A 21,922-nucleotide genomic window follows, 5' to 3' on the forward strand; every position below is an offset into this window, starting at 1 on the left:
GCCTACATGCATGCTGGTTGTCATGGAGACCAAGTTCAAATTTTGAATTTGTTCTGGAAGGTGCACAGCAGAAGTCAGTTGGAATTAATCTACTTTGTTGCAATGTGTTTGTGGGGCTGACATCATGCAGGAAAAAAAAACGATAGAGAACCCACAGACTGCTAGGTTTGAAGGGATTTGAGGAAACATAGGATGCAAATGTGAGTGACCAATCACTCTGTACTCCTGTGCATGAGATGGGCCAGCAAGGCAGATATAAGGCAGCCAGGTCCCATGAGGGAGCACTTGCCTGCACATCTCTGTATTCCACGACCCAGCTGCTGCTACTGATTCCCTGGAACCATGTCAAGGGCTGTGGAGAGGTTACAGCCATTCACCCTGGAGGAGAACATGGCTTTGGTGGAAGTGATCCTCCCACGGTACCCCATGCTGTATGGGCGACCAGGTTATCAGGTGAGTGCAGTGTCCACTGCCACAGACTGTGTCCCTTTTTTGTGACTGTGACTTCTGCCATTGTGTCCAGGTGTGACACACATGCTATGTACTGTAGGGGGGGTCCCGGGGGGGGGGGGAATGCCTGATGTCTCCCAGCAGTTGCCTGAGACAGGAGGGGTGGGTGCAGAGTCCTCCCAGCAGTGCCCTGAGACAGGAGGGGTGGGTGCAGAGTCCTCCAGGAGGGGTGGGTGCAGAGTCCTCCAGGAGGGGTGGGTGCAGAGTCCTCCCAGCAGTGCCCTGAGACAGGAGGGGTGGGTGCAGAGTCCTCCCAGCAGTGCCCTGAGACAGGAGGGGTGGGGGCCTATCACTCCCAGCAGTGCCCTGAGACAGGAGGGGTGGGTGCAGAGTCCTCCCAGCAGTGCCCTGAGACAGGAGGGGTGGGTGCAGAGTCCTCCCACCAGTGCCCTGAGACAGGAGGGGTGTGTGCAGAGTCCTCCCAGCAGTGCCCTGAGACAGGAGGGGTGGGGGCCTATCACTCCCAGCATTGCCCTGAGACAGGAGGGGTGGGTGCCCATCACTCCCAGCAGTGCCCTGAGACAGGAGGGGTGGGGGCCTATCACTCCCAGCAGTGCCCTGAGTCAGGAGGGGTGGGTGCAGAGTCCTCCCAGCAGTGCCCTGAGACAGGAGGGGTGGGTGTGATGCACAGTGTGAGCCTGGCTCATTGATTGTGTAGTTGCCCTCATTCCACCTGTGTCCTTTCAATGGCACGTTCTGCTTTTGGCCTTCCCCCAGAGGATCATGTCCCTATGACAAAGTTGCAATGCGTTGGATGCACACTATGCCTTGTTGTAAACAGCAAATGTGTTCTAATCTGTGTCCCTGTGACATGTGCAAGGTGTATTGATGTAGTGTCACTTGTTCATCCTCACAGGTAGACGCCTCTGCCAAGGAGCAGATATGGCTGGACGCCGTCAGCGCCGTGAGGAGTGCGGATGGTCGGAGGCGGCACCTGTCCCAGGTGAGGAAACGCTGGCAGGATATCCGGTGCTGGACGCGGAGTATCGCAGGGGTCCTGCTGGGGGACTCACCTGAGAGCCACAAGAACCGCGGGCGCCGCCGTCTCTCCCACATCCAGAAACGTGTGCTGGCGGTGGTCTTTCCTGACTTGGACAGGCGTCTACAGGACATGCAGCAGCCGGAAGGGGGTAGGTACATGTGTGTGTTTGTTGTGTTTCACCAGCATTTGTAAGTGCACTGTTCCATGGATACACTTCCAGGGTTTATGGTGCTGTGCAGATCCTGTTCCCCACAGTATTGCAGTGCTCTCCTGCCTCCCTTCCCCTCCTTGCAATGTGTTCCCTGGTCTGTGTGTAGTCACTCCATCACAAGGTTATGTAGCCTGACACCTTCTCCAAGTGTACAATGCCTGCAGCATCATGTGTGGGGGTGGTGTGTAACAGGTTTTGTGACCTTGCCTGTGCCCTGTCCAGTTCTGGACTTGTGGGTTCCATGTCAGTTGGCACTAATGCTGAGTCCAGACATGGGAGTTAATCTCTCGAGTGCCAGGCCTTCCAGCAGGCATGTCCCATGTGGTGGCCTGTGACATGATGTGCATGAGTGTGCGTTACGCATAGTGCAGGGATGTTAGCGTGTGTTGCAGTCATTCCCATTCAGGAGCATGGAGTTGCGTGGCCACTACTGTCCCCAGGGGCATATTTTCCTAGGTATCATGTGTGTAATCCGAGAATGTCGACAATCTCTGTGTCTACAGCATAGGTTGTGCTCTGTGCCATTGTCCCCTGGCACCATGTTTCTTGACGTGAGATGTATTACAAGTGTCCACTGTCCAGCCTCACCTGATTTTCAAAGTACATACTCACGGTGGCCATTGCCTGTGTGTCTTGTTGCAATCATCTGATGATGCCCATTTGTACATGATTATTTGGACAGGCGCACCTTGGGTATTTGGTGTGCAATCTTGAATTGTTGCATCCCATGTGTATTTCACCCAGACTAAGAGATGTAAGTGCTTCCTGTGTCTCCACAGATTTGTCTCATGTAGGGGGTGGGTGGGGCGGCCATGGCCTACATGTCAAGACCTGTCATCTCCTTGCTCGGACTAGCCAGTGTGTGATGTTTGTCTGGACATACACTCAAGGTGCAGCGTGCCAGTCAGGGTGGGCATGTTCTCAGTATTACCTATGCTGCATGTGCCTCTAGTTCCTGGATTTGGTCCCTGCTCATCCCAATTTCCTGCCACGCTGTGTGGTGCAGATGCAGTGCTGTATTGTCCCCAGGCCCTTGCTCCTCAGTCAGAATACCATGTCATCTCATTTGCTATTGTGTCATGCTCTCCATAGTTTTTCCATGGCATGGTGGGTCACACAACTGTGTCTTGCAGGGCCTACGTATGTACCTTGTTTTGTAGTTGTAACTCATCCTTTGTTTCAGGCTCTGCACTGTAACCTACGTAGATTTGACTCATGTGACATATGTATACAGGTGTATGATTAATTTCTGTCTCTTCACCCTGCCCACAGCATCGTCGGGGGACACGGAGGGAGACATGGACACAGACGGCGCGGAGGGACCGAGCACCAGTGCCAGCGGTGACATCGGGGCTGGCACTTCGAGTGGGACTGAGGCGGAGGAGAGTGAACCCGGGGACCTGTCGACTGGCACAACAGAGTATGAAGCTGACGGGTCCGAGGATGATCTCTCCGAGTGGGCGGTGGCTGCACCACCATCTGACAGCAGCCCTACATCTGGCACCGCCCCCTCCATTGGCATCAGCCGCCTCCCACGTGCTCGTGTCCCTTCCCAGCGTGCCCGGTCACCACATGTCTCCTTCCTGCCAGGCACCGCACCCCCTGCCCCTGTCTCCACTGCTGCCGCCAATGCCGAGTCTGTGGACATCCAGCGGCAGTTGCAGATTGGTCAGACTGCGATCCTTAATGTCCTCCATGGCCACAGCCAGGTCCTCAACAACATGGAGGCATACTTGGAGGGCATTCATTCATCGCAGGCTGACCAACGCAACTTGCTGAGGTCCATAGACTCCACACTGACTGCAGCAGTGGGTCTCCTGCAGCGCTACGTCCCACCCCCTACCCCTGCTCCTTCCACAATTCCCACTCCCATGCCTGTCCCACATACACCCAGACGTAAGCATGCACCCACAACAACAGACACAGGCACCACACCAGCAGGGAAGGTCCGCCGCACACCTCCTGACACGCACACACAGGGTGCAGTAGGCACACCCACTGGGTCGGGGGGCAAACGTGTGACATGCAGCCAGAGTGGGAGTCCGCATTCCACCCAATCCACTCCCTCCAAATCCCCTCCCCTCAGCTCTCCTGGCCACATCTCCCCCAAAGACTCCTTCATGGCCGCTCTGTCCCTGAGCCCCACAGTGACACCACCCCGCAAGCGGTCAAGGAGGTCCCCGGTCAGGGTGCTTGAGTCCCCCCCACTGTCCACACCCTCCCCCAGTGGCGCTGCGACCCATCCCTCTGACCCCCCCCCCTCCTTGGGGCCTGTGGTTCCTTCGGGTGCAGGGGAGTCCCTGGAGGACCTTGCTAAGGTGTGCAGCGAGATCCTGGCCTCCGCCTTTGGCCCTGCCCCACCCCCTGTGGTGGAGTCCTCCATCCCTGCACCCACGACGCCTACCCTTCACCCTCCTGTCCCTGCGGTTCCTATTTCTTCCCCCCCACATGATGCCCTCACCCCTGTGGAAGACAACGGATTGTAACTGTGCAGGCAAGCTAGGGGACACGCATCCCACTGTGTCCCCCATCCAGCTGGGACTCCTGGACTGCCCTATGGCCTTTGTTAATATTGGACTTACGTCATACTAGTTTTTTGCTCATGCTGAATAAAGCTATTTATTTTTTGCCCTTGGAACACTCCTGCATTGCTGGCATTGCTGTTGGTGGGGCTGCTACATGGTTGTGGGTGTTGGTCATGTGTTGGGTGTGTGGGTAATGTAGTAGTGTGCTGCTCATAGGGGGGACCCTGGGATCTGTGTGCCATCACACGGTGTTAGCTACCTTTCTCCATTCATGTAAGCAGTTGCTGCATGTTGCAATTGTCCCAAGGTGTATTCCTTCCTCTGTGTACCCTGACTTCTTCCCTGCAGGGTGTCCCCTGACTTTAGCACAGAGCTGTGTGTCCATTAGCTGGGTGTGTGACGTAGTCCTTCACCTTTGCACATGCATGCTGAGCGATGTCTCCACCTGCATCATTCGTGGCATCCTTGGTAGTCATTGTACTTGTGTATGTGGCCTATTGACATGACTTCATGTGTACATGTTTTCTTTTCTGCGCTATGCATGCGTATACTCCCAGCCTCGCACACATGTGGTACATGTACTGCAGGGTCTTTGTGCACCTGACTGACCATTGTGGGCATGGTATCTGTGACTACTCCACCCTTTGCGTTCCATGGGCACTGCTGGGAGTGATGGGCACCCACCCCTCCTGTCTCAGGGCACTGCTGGGAGGACTCTGCACACAACCTTCCTGTCTCTGGGCACTGCTGGGAGTGATAGGCACCCACCCCTCCTGTGTCTGGACACTGCTGGGAGGACTCTGCACACACCCCTCCTGCCTCTGGGCACTGCTGGGAGGACTCTGCACACACCCCTCCTGTCTCTGGGCACTGCTGGGAGGACTCTGCACCCACCCCTCCTGTGTCTGGGCACTGCTGGGAGTGATAGGCCCCCACCCCTCCTGCCTCTGGGCACTGCTGGGAGGACTCTGCACACACCACTCTTGTGACTGGGCACTGCTGGGAGGACTCTGCACCCACCCCTCCTGTGTCTGGGCACTGCTGGGAGTGATAGGCCCCCACCCCTCCTGTCTCAGGGCACTGCTGGGAGGACTCTGCACACACCCCTCCTGTCTCTGGGCACTGCTGGGAGTGATAGGCACCCACCCCTCCTGTGTCTGGGCACTGCTGGGAGAACTCTGCACAAACCCCTCCTGCCTCTGGGCACTGCTGGGAGCACTCTGCACACACCCCTCCTGTCTCTGGGCACTGCTGGGAGGACTCTGCACCCACCCCTCCTGTGTCTGGGCACTGCTGGGAGTGATAGGCCCCCACCCCTCCTGTCTCAGGGCACTGCTGGGAGGACTCTGCACACACCCCTCCTGTCTCTGGGCACTGCTGGGAGTGATAGGCACCCACCCCTCCTGTGTCTGGGCACTGCTGGGAGGACTCTGCACACATCCCTCCTATTTCACAATATGTACGCTCATGGCATACACGGATGTGGGTACGCTCCATGCATTCGAGGTGAGGGTACGGGTCGTACTTACACTGTTGGGGTGGGGGTACGCTCCATACGTACGTGGGTGGGGGTACGTGTCGTACTTACACTGTTGGGGTGGGGGTACGCTCCATACGCACGCGGGTGGGGGTACGGGTCGTACTTACACTGTTGGGGTGGGGGTACGCTCCATGCATTCGAGGTGGGGGTACGTGTCGTACTTACACTCTTGGGGTGGGGGTACGCTCGATACGTACGCGGGTGGGGGTACGTGTCGTACTTACACTGTTGGGGTGGGGGTACGCTCCATACCTACGCGGGTGGGGGTACGTGTCGTACTTCCACTGTTGGGGTGGGGGTACGCTCCATACGTACTCGGGTGGGGGTACGGGTCGTACTTACACTGTTGGGGTGGGGGTACGCTCCATACGTACGCGGGTGGGGGTACGGGTCGTACTTACACTGTTGGGGTGGGGGTACGCTCCATACGTACGCGGGTGGGTGTACGGGTCGTACTTACACTGTTGGGGTGGGGGTACGCTCCATACGTACGCGGGTGAGGGTACGGGTCGTACTTACACTGTTGGGGTGGGGGGTACGCTTCATACGTACGCGGGTGGGGGTACGGGTCGTACTTACACTGTTGGGGTGGGGGTACGCTCCATACGTACGCGGGTGAGGGTACGGGTTGTACTTACACTGTTGGGGTGGGGGTAAGCTCCATGCATTCGAGGTGAGGGTACGGGTCGTACTTACACTGTTGGGGTGGGGGTACGCTCCATACGTACGCGGGTGAGGGTACGGGTTGTACTTACACTGTTGGGGTGGGGGTACGCTCCATGCATTCGAGGTGAGGGTACGGGTCGTACTTACACTGTTGGGGTGGGGGTACGCTACATACGTACGCGGGTGGGGGTACGTGTCGTACTTACACTGTTGGGGTGGGGGTACGCTCCATACGTACGCGGGTGGGGGTACGGGTCGTACTTACGCTGTTGGGGTGGGGGTACGCTCCATGCATTCGAGGTGGGGGTACGTGTCGTACTTACACTCTTGGGGTGGGGGTACGCTCGATACGTACGCGGGTGGGGGTACGTGTCGTACTTACACTGTTGGGGTGGGGGTACGCTCCATACCTACGCGGGTGGGGGTACGTGTCGTACTTCCACTGTTGGGGTGGGGGTACGCTCCACACGTACTCGGGTGGGGGTACGGGTCGTACTTACACTGTTGGGGTGGGGGTACGCTCCATACGTACGCGGGTGGGGGTACGGGTCGTACTTACACTGTTGGGGTGGGGATACGCGCCATACGTACGCGGGTGGGTGTACGGGTCGTACTTACACTGTTGGGGTGGGGGTACGCTCCATACGTACGCGGGTGAGGGTACGGGTCGTACTTACACTGTTGGGGTGGGGGGTACGCTTCATACGTACGCGGGTGGGGGTACGGGTCGTACTTACACTGTTGGGGTGGGGGTACGCTCCATACGTACGCGGGTGAGGGTACGGGTTGTACTTACACTGTTGGGGTGGGGGTACGCTCCATGCATTCGAGGTGAGGGTACGGGTCGTACTTACACTGTTGGGGTGGGGGTACGCTCCATACGTACGCGGGTGAGGGTACGGGTTGTACTTACACTGTTGGGGTGGGGGTACGCTCCATGCATTCGAGGTGGGGGTACGTGTCGTACTTACACTCTTGGGGTGGGGGTACGCTCGATACGTACGCGGGTGGGGGTACGTGTCGTACTTACACTGTTGGGGTGGGGGTACGCTCCATACCTACGCGGGTGGGGGTACGTGTCGTACTTCCACTGTTGGGGTGGGGGTACGCTCCACACGTACTCGGGTGGGGGTACGGGTCGTACTTACACTGTTGGGGTGGGGGTACGCTCCATACGTACGCGGGTGGGGGTACGGGTTGTACTTACACTGTTGGGGTGGGGATACGCGCCATACGTACGCGGGTGGGTGTACGGGTCGTACTTACACTGTTGGGGTGGGGGTACGCTCCATACGTACGCGGGTGAGGGTACGGGTCGTACTTACACTGTTGGGGTGGGGGGTACGCTTCATACGTACGCGGGTGGGGGTACGGGTCGTACTTACACTGTTGGGGTGGGGGTACGCTCCATACGTACGCGGGTGAGGGTACGGGTTGTACTTACACTGTTGGGGTGGGGGTACGCTCCATGCATTCGAGGTGAGGGTACGGGTCGTACTTACACTGTTGGGGTGGGGGTACGCTCCATACGTACGCGGGTGAGGGTACGGGTTGTACTTACACTGTTGGGGTGGGGGTACGCTCCATACGTACGCGGGTGGGGGTACGTGTCGTACTTACAGTGTTGGGGTGGGGGTACGCTCCATACGTACGCGGGTGGGGGTACGGGTCGTACTTACACTGTTGGGGTGGGGGTACGCTCCATACGTACGCGGGTGGGGGTACGGGTCGTAATTACACTGTTGGGGTGGGGGTACGCTCCATACGTACGCGGGTGGGGGTACGTGTCGTACTTACACTGTTGGGGTGGGGGTACGCTCCATACGTACGCGGGTGGGGGTACGGGTCGTACTTACACTGTTGGGGTGGGTGTACGCTCCATACGTACGCGGGTGGGGGTACGTGTCGTACTTACACTGTTGGGGTGGGGGTACGCTCCATGCATACGGGGTGGGGGTAGGGTCCGTACATATCCGTCCCCACGCTATGTGATGCTTGTGCGGCCCGTACCCAGGCCTTTGCCACGTGGGTACGAGCCGTCCCGCCATTGTTGGGGTGACGTGGGTGTGGGCGTGGTACGACTCGTACCCAGGCTCTTCAGGCGTGGGTACGGGACGTACCTGTCTGGTTGTGTTGCCGGTTCGCGTCGTGACGGACTTCCGTTGTGGCGGTCGCTGGCTTAGCTGGACACGCCCCCACCCCCTCGTAGTGACCAGGGCATGGGAGTCAGGTATGTCCAGGGCATGTGTGCTGTGTGACTTTGGTGGGGGGTTTGTGGCCTGCCCTGGTCCTGCCACCCCCACCCCACCCCACTTTCCCCCCTCCCTTAGTTGTTCTGACCTTCTGCGGCGTCTGCGTCCGAACCTGTAGAGGAGGTCGACTGCTATGAGGGCCGGGATGACACGTAGGTTCGGGTCCATGTCTGTCCGTCGCGTACGGGTCCTCCTTGTTCGCGTCGTCCTGTCTGTCCGTCGCATACTGGTCCTCCTTGTTCGCATCGTCCTGTCTGTCCGTCGCGTACTGGTACTCCTTGTTCGCGTCGTCCTGTCTGTCCGTCGCGTACTGGTCCTCCTTGTTCGCGTCGTCCTGTCTGTCCGTCGCGTACTGGTAGTCCTTGTTCGCGTCGTCCTGATTTCCCGGCAGTTTTTGGCAGCCGGAAAATATTCACCGTGCGGGATGACGTCGGTGCGAATCGTAATTCCTGGTTCGTGAATGGCAGGCTGCGAGCGTCCCGACGTCAGGTCGGCGCTTTCCCGGATCGCATTTGTAGGTTTCTTTTGTTCGGTCAGGGTTTTTTACGATTCGTACGGAAATGGTGTTCCCGTGCGAATCGTAATTCCATGTTTGTATATTGTAAATATCGTAGGTGAAGAATATCGAAGTCAAGAATATCGATGGACAGAATATCGACCCCAAGGTAAGTATTATCGAAGTTAATAATATCGAAGTCATTAATATAGATGTAAGTAATATCGTAATCAAAAATTTCGATGTCAAGAATATCGATATTTTATTAGTGTAATGTATTTTAATATGTATTTTATTTCTATGTGAAAGATTATTGTAATGTATTTTAATACATTTAAAAATAAATGTTTAGAGATTAATAATTATTTAAAATATAATTTAGCGTTTTAGTATCAGAGCTGGTTGTGGGTTTATAGGGGAATAGGGTGGGAAGTAATTTAATTATAATTAATTAATTAATATGTATTGTTTAATTGGTATTTATGATTAATTATTGTTAATTAATTACTAATTGTTAATTAAATATAGTAATTGATTAATTAATTGTTAATTAATTATTAATTGTAAATTAATAGTATTAATTGGTTAATTATATAAGTTATAATTAGTTTAATATTAATATTTCTTTATTGGTATTGTTAATTAATTAATTGTTAATTACTAATTAATTGGTGATTTAATTTTATTAAGTGATTAATTGATGCTTAAATTAATTATGTGAATTTTTATGTGTAGTGGGTTGTGGGTTTATAGGGGAATAGGGTGGGATGTAATTAAATTCAAATAATTACTGATAATTTTTAATTATTTGTAATTAATAATAATTTTTGTTAATTAATTATTAATTGGTAATTAATTGTTATTAGTACGTTAAATATAGTAAATATAAATAATTTATTATTTCATGTTCTTTGTTGTTATTGCTAATTAATGTATTGTTAAATAATAATTAATTTGTGAATAATTGTAATTTGGTAGTTAATATGTATAAATTTGTAAATAATAAGTATATTAATTATAAAGAATGTATTATTAATTGTAAATAATAGATAAACTGATATTTAAATGTATTGTGTATTTTGCATGTGTAGTGTGTTGTGTGTTAAAGGGGGAATAGTGTGGGATGTAATTTAAAGTTATTTATATAAATATTTATTTTAAATAATTGGTATTTAATAATACATATTTTGAAAATTAATTATTAATATGCTATTTTTTTATAACTAATTATTTAATTGGTTATTATGTTTATAGAATCCCTATGCTATCCAGTGCTTTCCCAACTGTTTTACTATCTGGAGTTGGAATAGTAATTTTTAACCCTACGCTATCCAGCGCTTTCCATAGTGTTTCACTTACTGGAGTGGGAATAGTAATTTGTACCCCTACGCTATCCAGCGTTTTCACTACTGTTGCACTCTCTGGAGTGGGAATAGTAGTTTTTACTCCTACGCTATCCAACGCTTTCCCTTCTGTTGGACTCACTGGAGTGGGAATAGTAATTTTTACCCTTACGCTATCCAACGCTTTCCCTACTATTGCACTCTCTGGAGTTGGAATAGTAATTTTTACCCCTACGCTATCCAACGCTTTCCCTACTGTTGCACTCTTTGGAGTTGGAATAGTAATTTTTACCCCTACGCTATCCAGCGCTTTCCCTACTGTTTCACTTACTGGAGTGGGAATAGTAATTTGTACCCCTATGCTATCCAACGCTTTCCCTACTGTTGCACTCTCTGGAGTTGGAATAGTAATTTTTACCCCTACGCTATCCAGCGCTTTTCCTACTGTTGCACTCTCTGGAGTTGGAATAGTAATATTTACCCCTACGCTATCCAGCGCTTTCCCTACTGTTTCACTTACTGGAGTGGGAATAGTAATTTTTACCCCTACGCTATCCTGCTCTTTTCCTACTGTTTCACTTACTGGAGTGGGAATGGTAATTTGTACCCCTACGCTATCCAGCGTTTTCACTACTGTTGCACTCTCTGGAGTGGGAATAGTGAATTTTACCCCTACGCTATCCAACGCTTTCCTTACTGTTGGATTCACTGGAGTGGTAATAGTAATTTTTACTCCTACGCTATCCAACGTTTTCTCTACTATTGCACTCTCTGGAGTTGGAATAGTAATTCTTTTCCCTACGCTATCCAATACTTTCCCTACTGTTGCACTCTCTGGAGTGGGAATAGTAATTTTTACCCTTACCCTATCCAACGCTTTCCCTACTATTGCACTCTCTGGAGTTGGAATAGTAATTTTTACCCCTACGCTATCCAACGCTTTCCCTACTGTTGCACTCTTTGGAGTTGGAATAGTAATTTTTACCCCTACGCTATCCAGCGCTTTCCCTACTGTTTCACTTACTGGAGTGGGAATAGTAATTTGTACCGCTACGCTATCCAACGCTTTCCCTACTGTTGCACTCTCTGGAGTTGGAATAGTAATTTTTACCCCTACGCTATCCAGCGCTTTCCCTACTGTTGCACTCTTTGGAGTTGGAGTAGTAATTTTTACCCCTACGCTATCCAACGTTTTCCCTACTGTTGCACTCTCTGGAGTGGGAATAGTAATTTTTACCTTTACGCTATCCAACGCTTTCCCTACTATTGCACTCTCTGGAGTTGGAATAGTAATTTTAACCCTACGCTATCCAACGCTTTCCCTACTGTTGCACTCTTTGGAGTTGGAATAGTAATTTTTACCCCTACGGTATCCAACATTTTCCTTATTGTTGTTTTTGTTGGAGTTGGACTAGTAGTTTTATTGTGTCTGATATTTCATATGTTTTGTATTTTTTTTGCTATTGTAATATATCATTAATAATAAAAATTAATCATATTAAAAATATTGATTATTATTTGCTATATGTAATTATTAAATATTTATTAATGTTATTATTTTATGTGTATAGATGTATTGGTAATTTTTAAAAACATTTAATAATTTATACGTTACAGAAATTATTAGTAAAATTAATTATTCAGTAAGTATATATATTATATATTATATGTACATGTTTAATTAAAGTTTTATTAAATTATATATATTAATTATACATTTTAAATATTATACAATATATTTAATTATGTTTATTTAATTTCTAAGTATAATTTGGTTTATTTTACATATATTTTTAAAGTAAAAGAAAAACGATATTTTTAATAACGATATCTTTGACATCGATATTTAATTTTCGATATTTTTGTACTTACCATGTTGTAGATAGGATGTCGATATTCTTGACATCGATATTTTTGTTGCGATATATTTGTAGGTCGATATTCTGTCTGTCGAAATTATGTCATACAACCCAACACAGCACCTTTAGAAAGGGGTTTTATTGTACAAAATACAAGGACTCTACCTCTTTGGAATAAGGCTTGGGGTTTGTTTTACACAATGCTCTCTAACAAAGCCTTTCCCAGATGCCAAGTGCAAAAGATTCAAATATGCAAAGAGATATATATATGTTTATCTGCAAGCAATAATAACACACTTGGTAAATATAATGCATGAATAATACTGATGAATAAACCAGCAGGAAATAATATGAGATAAGACTCAAGCAAATATACTGGACGTCCTGCAAGAGATCAGAAAGCTATACATAAATCAAATTAGTACTTTGAGGTGGACCCTGACTCACTCACACATCACAAAGCAAACATACTCACTCACACATCAAATGATCACAGCCACTGGCTCACATCACAATGGCAATAATCAAAACTCAATACATCACCTGGTGCAAAACACCGCATCTCAGACTGGGAAAGTAAACAGCCCTGATTGAGAACCTCAGCAACCAGGGTCCACGCTCCGGGATAGATGCGTCCGTCCTCGCTCGGATTCCAAATTCCCGGTTTCCAAGTCCACAACCCTCAGCTTTAAACACACTAGAAAGTTCGAGAAAGACCTCCCCCTGGGCCAGAGGAATCTTACCAGAACTGCCCAGGTTCCAAGCAAGCATTCCCACGGCAGGAAGTAGCTCTCACGTTCCCTTCTCCAAATCTCACATGTTCCAGTCTTTATCTTAACGAAGCTCACAAGGCTTTCAGAATACATAAACAATCCCTCACCAAAACAGAAAGAACTTGAACGTGAATAACCCAAGCAACTTGCAAGCGCTGCTGTGCACACAGAAAAGCTGAAGCAAGGCAAAGCCAGGGAAAAAGGATGACATAAGGCCATGTCAAAGCCAATAGTAAGAACTTCATAATTCTTATAACCCAAACAACTTGCAAGCTCTGCTGTGCACGTAGAAAAGCTGAAGCAAGGCAAAGTCAGAAAACAAGATGACATGAGGCCATGTCAAAGCCAACAGTAAGAACTACAACACTGAGCACGTGTGCATCACTGCCCACAAAACTGCACTTCGAAACAAGAGTACATTCCACACCTCTCTCTCCCTTTCACGCTTTCAAATGCACATCCTACACGCTCTGCTCTTGGCAAGGCTATTCTACTCTGTGACAGCTCCCACTGAAAGACAAGCAAGATTATAAAAACAAAACTTTAAGAGAAGCAGGCATATGCAGAACATCATACATCCAGGCTAGGATGAAATAACACACTAAAGTCAGTTAAAATAGTGGTAGTCAAAGGTCATCACAGGGTCTCAAACCACAAGAGTGCCTCTAGCACTACAAGATCTCCCCCCAGCAATCCGGACCCGAGATCCGGCGACCCATGACCTGCCTCAAATCTGTAGCCGATGACTGCAGCCTAAATCCGGAAGGTCCCCCCAACCGCGACCAGGAGCTGGTAAGATCGGACCCTAAAAGGCACCCCTGCACCCGATGCCCCATGGCCTTGGGTGGCCAAACTGACGGTGCCTAACCAACACCCAACTTGCCTCTCGAAGTGGTGGTTGCACCCAGAAGACCTTCGTCCCCAAGCCTGCAGTGCCTTTGCAAATCGGAGGTTCCCCATTGCAAACAACTGGGTGCCCGACGTCGAAACAGTACCCTGACCCGGCCACTCTAGTGCTGCTGAGGGTGCACCTTTGGTGCTAATTTGTTTCTCCATTTGCCCTGGGCTAAAGTCCAGGAGCTCTGCTCCCACAACCAAGTGGCCTGCTTGTCAGCAGCCACCAACCGGAGGCCCCCTGTCCCTCATTGGATAACATTGGGCCTCAGCACTCTGCACCCGGCCGCCCTAGGCATCAAGAGTGCATCCCTGACCCTGGGGGACCCCTGAGTCTACCCCCAGACCCTCAACTCCCACTACCAAATACTTACCTTAACACCAATAACACTATTCTATGTCAAGACCCGGAGGTGAAGATTAGGCTTTTCTTTCTTCCATTTATTCAGTGGCAGCCTTAGAAAATACAACAATGAAACAACAGTGGGTCTTCATTTCCCATGAAGCCTATGGAGAAAACAATAATGCCATGCAACAGTCCATTATCCAATCAGGCGCCTCCTGGGATCATAACAACCCCTGCTCTGTGCTGGACGTCCTCTTTCTTCGCTGCTAGCAGGCTCCCATAGATACGTGTCCTTCCTTCAGTCACGCTTGGGCTGGTGGTTTGGGTGCACTTTCCATTGTTGATGGTCATAGGAGCTTTAGCTCTGCTTTTGGTCATTTATGGTCATTTCCTTGCTGTCGCTATGGTTTGGGAATTCGGTTGATATTTTGTTGGGAGCTTCTGCTCCGTGTGTGCGCTGTTCTTTGTTGTCCCTGAGGCTCCGTGTTTATTTCAAGGTTTGTTTTGCCTGCAGCCATCTTAGACAGTTCAGTGTTTCGAAGCCTCTGCTCCGTGATCGCGGCCGCGGAAACGTTCTGCCCGCTCCTACGCGGCCGCGCAACGGTTCCTCACACCTGCGGGTGCGCGTGCGGTCAGCCGACCGCGAGAGGGCACGCATCCCTGGGTTATTCTTCCGGCGCTGATCTTTCTTCGGCGGGACGCGAGCGGAGGTTGCGGTTTTCAGCGGCCGTTGCTGAGCGCCTCCGCCCGCGTCCCTCCTCTCTCTTGCCTTGCCGGTATTTGTCTGAGGCTTGAACACCCATGCGGGGGTAGGACTGTCACATATATAATTACCGCAAACCGCCAAGAATGCCCAGGCATTGATTTTGGCCCGCATTGAGCTCTAAGGCGATTGGTGTGCTGCTTTGGGGCCTTGTGCAGTACTTATAAGTTGGCTGGCCCTCTGAGTGTGGCTCGGGGGGGCCTGGTTTTCTCCTTCTGTTTGACCTGGGTGACGTCCCTTCACTTCCCTCTAACCTAGTGGGTGGCCACCAATATCTTACTTATTTACCTCATATCCTCAGCTTCTCCTTTGGGCTGCATGGAGGAGTTTGACGATTACTATGAGGAGGAGGAGGAATCCCAGTATTTCCCGCCGTCGGATGAATTCTGCGATGCGGTTGACTCCTCCATTGTAAAGGCGGTCTCAGAGGCGGTGCCTCCTTTGGAGAAGAGGTTGGAGAAGAGGTTGGATGACCTGGCAAAACTCCTTGAACCCCTCCCTGCGAGGAAAGACGCTCCGGGGCCTTCTGGCTCCCCACCTTCAAAGTTGAGCCCCGCTTCCCAACCTGAGAAACAGCGTAAGCGTCCCCGTTCCAACGGGGTTCATTCTGATGCCTTTGAGAGGCTGCGGCAAGCCTTTTTGGACGCCCAGACCCCAGCCTTGCCGGCGGATCCTTCCCCGGCTGATCCTCCACCTGCAGGAGCCCCGGATACAATGTCTTCCACTCCTCCTTTTGAGGACTCCCAGGGTGCTTCAGATGGCGAATCGGACCAGGGAAGGTCGTGGCGTCCCTCTCCTTCTGGTTCTGTGGAGCGTCCTCAACACTCAGCTTCCCAGGGTGGTGTTCCGTTAGACCTCCTTGATCCGGAGGACCTTTTGCATCCTCGCTCCTCGCAGTGGGTTCCCTGCGATAAGGTGGCCAAGTATGTGGCGGCGCGCCTTCGGAAACCCCTCGATCAGGACGTCTGCTCACGCCTTACATCCGAATGCCCGTGCCCATCCCTGGAAGGGAAAGTGGCGGTGACCCCCGAGATTGATTCCAGAATGGCCACTTTTCTTACCAAGTACTTCAAAGACCCAAAGAAGGGCATCGACAGATCCTGGCGTGCCTGTCAGGACAAATTACTAGACATCACGGGTCCCCTAGTTAAATCTTTGATATGGCTGAAGACGCCAAAGCATCTGGTGCCCTTATTTCCCCCGAAACACTGTCCAGTTGGGCCCAACGGGCCATTATTTTCCTAGGGAATGCGACTGCGCCATTTCTAAAGAAAGGCGCAGGTCGCTTCTTATCCAATTGGACCCAAAGCTGGGTGAACTGGCGACATCTGAAGCGGGTCCGGTGGCGCAGGGCGGTCTTTTTGGAGACCCATTCGTTAAGGAACTTGGGAAGTTTGTGTCCACATTTAATTCTCTGGACACGGCGCAGTCCACGGTGAAGCGCATTTTCAATGCACGGGTTTTCGGAGGGGGCGGTCGCGGCAGGGGGCGCTCGGCTGGCCAGTTCTCGCAAGCAGCCTCCGGCAGAGGTCAGCAATCCCAGAGGGGACAGTACCAGGACTTCTCACGTTTTGGGGGCTTCTACCTCACCAGAGGCCGTTCCCGTCGCCGAGGCCAGCTCAACGGTGGGAGAGGCACCGGCTGCCCAGCCAATCACGGTGAGTTACATAATTGTCTCATGTCAATGCTTGGGGGGCAGGTTGGCCCGCTTTCTGGACAATTGGCGGGCTCTGATGTCCGACACTTGGGTGCTTCAAACCGTACAGGGGTTTCACATAGAGTTTTTCGGTTCCCCAGTCCAGTCCTCTCCTCCTGCCCCAATAAGGTTCCCTGGTGTCGAGGCAGAATAGATACGTCTCGAGCTCCAGGAGCTCCTTGCCCAAAGGGGCAATTTGCCGCTCCCATCCCCAGCCCGGGACCTTCCTAAGCAACATTTTTCTGGTTCAGAAGCAGGATGGTGGACAGCGTCCAATGATAAACCTTCGGGAGTTCAACGAATGGCTTGTCTACCGGCATTTCAAAATGGAGGGGATTCACCTCCTTTGCGATCTGTAGCGTCCCAACGACTGGTTTGGACCTCAAGGATGCTTACTTGACGGTCCCTATCTTCCCGCCCCATCGTCGGTTCCTGCAGTTCCGGTGGGACGGCCAGATTTTCGAGTTCACTTCGCTTCTCTTTGGTCTGTCGTCCGCCCCTTGGTGTTTCACCAAGGTGTTACATCCGGTGGTGGAAGTGTTAAGGGTGCAGGGAATGAGGATTATTGTCTATCTGGACGACATGCTCTTCCTACATCAGTGCCCTCAGACTCTCTTGCTCCAGCTCCGTTCAACGGTACTTCTTCTGCAATCTCTGGGGTTTGTCATAAACCAATCGAAGTCTTGCCTCCACCCTACTCGCTCAATCACCTTTCTAGGATTTTTGATCGATTCAGTGGCTGCGGCTCTCAGCCTGCTTTCCAGGAAGATGACAAATTAATCACGAGATCCGGCAATTGCTTCGGAAACAGCTAACGTCTCTCTGCAGCATTGCCAGGGTGGTCGGACTCCTGTCAGCCTCGATTCAAGCCATCTTTCCGGGTCCTTTGCATTTTCTGGCCCTTCAGCATTTCAAAGTGTTCCACCTCCGCAGGGGTTTGACGTACGCTCAGAAGGTACCGCTGTCCGAGGAGGTCAGAGACGAGTTTCACTGGTGGCTCTCCCACATGGAAGCAGGGAACGGGCGCACCATTTTTGGTTCCCATCCCGACCTGGTGATCGAGTCCATTGCCAGCGGTTCCGGTTGGGGAGCACGTTGTGGCGAGCTCACTGGAGGAGGAGGTTGGTCCGCCGAGGAAGGCTCCCTCCACATCAACTGTTTGGAGCTCATGGCCGGCTCTTTCGCGGTCCGCTGTTGGACGAAGGACAAGGCTCACTCGTGTGTCCTCCTCTAGATGGACAATGTGGCAGCGGTACGCTACATCAATCATCTGGGAGGAACGCGTTCCAAAGTCCTGGCAGATTTGTCCAAGGACTTTTGGGAATACTGCCTGGCCCATCAAGTGTCGGTGATTGCAGAGCATTTACCGGCCGATTGGCAGTCTCGACATCTTTGAGACTCCAGCTTGGGGAAACTTTTCCGGACGGTGTTCCTGACCTTGCAAGAACACTGGGGTCCTTTTACTGTCAACCTCTTTGCCTCTCACCTGGACTTTGAGATTCCCAGGTACTTCAGTTGGCGTCCGGATCCAGGAGCAGCAGCCACCGATGCCTTCCTTCAGGATTGGCCACTGGAGAAGGGTTATGCATTTCTTCCCTTCGCTATGATCATGCGGTTGACGACGCAGGTCCGTCGGCAGGGGGCGGATCAGGTACTGATTACCTCGATTTGGAAAGCGCATGCCTGGTTTCCAGTTCTGATGGAACTTTCCTGGGCTTCTCCAATCCATCCACCCCTGCTCCCTCATCTCCTGCTCAATCACTCGGGCAGCCCTCATCTCCTGCTGAATCCCTCGGCAGCCCTCAGCCCTGAGGCAAGGATTAGCCCATCCTCCGGATGCTCCTGGACCCACCCGGGATCATCAGGATGTGTCGTCAGGCGTAAGTAAAGCGTTTTCCTGTTCAGTTGTGACTATTGTGAATATTGTTTTGCTTCTATGCTGGTGACTTTGATTCGCAGATTTTCCAACTCCTTTTTTCTGCCTGCAGGGACAGAGTCGTCGAAGCAGGACTAGGAATTCTGACATTCGGCTTTGTCGCAGGAAGAAAGAGGACGTCCAGCACAGAGCAGGGGTTGTTATGATCCCAGGAGGCGCCTGATTGGACAAAGGACTGTTGCATGGCATTATTGTTTTCTCCATAGGCTTCATGGGAAATGAAGTCCTACTGTTGTTTCACTGTTGTTTTTTTCTAAGGCTGCTATTGAATAAATGGAAGAAAGAAAAGCCTAATCCTCGCCTCCGAGTCCTTAATAGAATTGAAACTTTCCGTTACGAAATCTAGGACATTTTTTATTTTCCTTTATAGGATAACATTGACTGTTTTTCTTGGAAAAGTTTCTAAATGTGGAGTTTGAAAACCTAAAGAAATTCTTTAAACTTTACCAAAAACGATTTTGGTTACCTGTGCAGGAAATGCCCCAGAGTAGCATCCAGGAATATTACTCAGTGTAAGAAAAGTAATCTCAAAAGTAATTTACCTGTAATCTTACGGGAAATCCTATACAAAGTATATGTACTATATTTACAAAGCATTGTGTACTGCATTTACAATTTCAATCCATACTGTGTTACAAACGGTATATTTACTGTTAAGTATCTATCACTTACCTGTGCCAGGCTTGCTTGGTTCTAGGAAATAAAAGAACTAAAAGAATATTTTTATACAAAAACAAGTGGTCTCAAGTGCAGTCTTTGACTGTGTGAATCCATTTGCTGACTGAGGTGCCGATCACGATCCGGTAAAAAAATTCCCCGTGCGACTCGTATCCGGTCTTTTTACCGTACGAATCGTACAAGTGCCGTACGAACTGGCAATCACGATTCGCATGGGAAAAAGACCATACGAATCGCATTGGGAATAATTCCCCACACGTCCTCGGGTCGGAAAAAGTGTCCGACACGTCCTCGTACGATTTACCGTACAAACGTGAAAAGCGAAGTCCGACCGGGGAATCACGATCCGTCCCGGGCGTCCGAATGTACAACCGTATGGTTAAAAGACCGTCCGCACCGAACTCCTATAACAACCATGGAGACGTCCAAACAGGTGCCCGGTACGTGCCGTACCCCCCCCCAGCCCCCGCATGTACGCGCCGTACCCCCCCCCCAGCCCCCGCATGTACGTGCCGTACCCCCCCCAGCCCCCGCATGTACGCGCCGTACCCCCCCAGCCCCCGCATGTACGCGCCGTACCCCCCCAGCCCCCGCATGTACGTGTCGAACCCCCCGTGTATGTACACCCGAGTACGTTCGAGTCGTACCCCCCCGTGTATGTACACCCGAGTACGTGTCAAACCCCCCCCCGTGTATGTACACCCGAGTACGTTCGAGTCGTACCCCCCCGTGTATGTACACCCGAGTACGTGTCGAACCCCCCCGTGTATGTACACCTGAGTACGTGTCGAACCCCCCCGTGTATGTACACCCGAGTACGTGTCGAACCCCCCCGTGTATGTACACCCGAGTACGTGTCGAACCTACCCGTGTATGTACACCCGAGTACGTTCGTGTCGAACCCCCCCGTGTATGTACACCCGAGTACGTTCGAGTCGTACCCCCCCCGTGTATGTACACCCGAGTACGTGTCGAACCCCCCCGTGTATGTACACCCGAGTACGTGTCGAACCCCCCGTGTATGTACACCCGAGTACGTGTCGAACCCCCCCGTGTATGTACACCCGAGTACGTTCGAGTCGTACCCCCACCCGTGTATGTACACCCGAGTACGTGTCGAACCCCCCGTGTATGTACACCCGAGTACGTGTCGAACCCCCCCGTGTATGTACACCCGAGTACGTTCGAGTCGAACCCCCCTGTGCATGTACACCCGAGTACGTGTCGAACTGTACGTGTCGAACCCCCGTGTATGTACACCCGAGTACGAGTCGAACCCCCCGTGTATGTACACCCGAGTACGTGTCGAACTGTACGTGTCGAACCCCCCGTGTATGTACACCCGAGTACGAGTCGAACCCCCCCGTGTATGTACACCTGTGTACGTTTGAGTCGTACCCCCACCCGTGTATGTACGGTGCGTACCCCCGACACGTACAGTTCGACACGTACTCGGGTGTACATACACGGGGGGGTTCGACTCGTACTCGGGTGTACATACACGGGGGGTATGTACACCCCAGTACGTTCGAGTCCTACCCACACCCCTGTACGTGTCGAACCCCCACCCGTGTATGTACACCCCAGTACGTTCGAGTCCTACCCACACCCCTGTACGTGTCTAACCCCCACCCGTGTATGTACACCCCAGTACGTTCGAGTCCTACCCACACCCCTGTACGTGTCGTACCACCGTGTACCCACACCCCAGTACGTTCGAGTCCTACCCACACCCCTGTACGTGTCTAACCCCCACCCGTGTATGTACACCCCAGTACGTTCGAGTCCTACCCACACCCCTGTACGTGTCGAACCCCCACCCGTGTATGTACACCCCAGTACGTTCGAGTCCTACCCACACCCCTGTACGTGTCGTACCACCGTGTACCCACACCCCAGTACGTTCGAGTCCTACCCACACCCCTGGACGTGTCGAACCCCCACCCGTGTATGTACACCCCAGTACGTTCGAGTCCTACCCACACCCCTGTACGTGTCGAACCCCCACCCGTGTATGTACACCCCAGTACGTTCGAGTCCTACCCACACCCCTGTACGTGTCGTACCACCGTGTACCCACACCCCAGTACGTCAGAGTCGCACCCCCAACACAACCTCCTAAGTACGGAGCGCACCCCAGGCCCCAACATCACAACCGCATGTACGAGTCGTACCAAGCCACACACAAGGCCAGCACCGCACAACCAAATGGCCCATGTACACACCGTACACACGCTCAAAACGCACGTACACAACCAGGAAAAACCAAAACAACACAAGAATACACTATTCGAATGCCACAAAGCCACTAAACATGGCCAACAAACACTGAAAAAACACATACACTGACCTGCAACTGCCAAAAACAAACAGAGGCACTAAACACCACCACTCCTTATAACACACCCACCCAAAGTTCAAACACAGCCACACCCACCAATGGACCAATAAA

At 51.6% G+C, this 21,922-nt stretch overlaps 1 protein-coding gene across 2 annotated transcripts in view; it reads left to right on the top strand.

The window, feature by feature from the left end:
* Window positions 1-18,980, top strand: part of BOLL (boule RNA binding protein) — a 1,219,536-nt gene extending 1,200,556 nt beyond the window's left edge. For both annotated transcript variants that reach the window (XM_085646856.1, XM_085646857.1), the window contains one exon: window positions 18,845-18,980. In XM_085646856.1, coding sequence (XP_085502982.1) covers window positions 18,845-18,955 — 111 coding nt within the window. In that variant the 3' untranslated portion in view covers window positions 18,956-18,980. The remainder of the gene's footprint in view (window positions 1-18,844) is intronic.
* Window positions 18,981-21,922: the final 2,942 nt, after the last annotated feature.

The sequence above is a fragment of the Triturus cristatus genome, chromosome 3_2, assembly GCF_964204655.1.
Source record: "Triturus cristatus chromosome 3_2, aTriCri1.1, whole genome shotgun sequence".
NCBI classification, from domain to species: domain Eukaryota; kingdom Metazoa; phylum Chordata; class Amphibia; order Caudata; family Salamandridae; genus Triturus; species Triturus cristatus.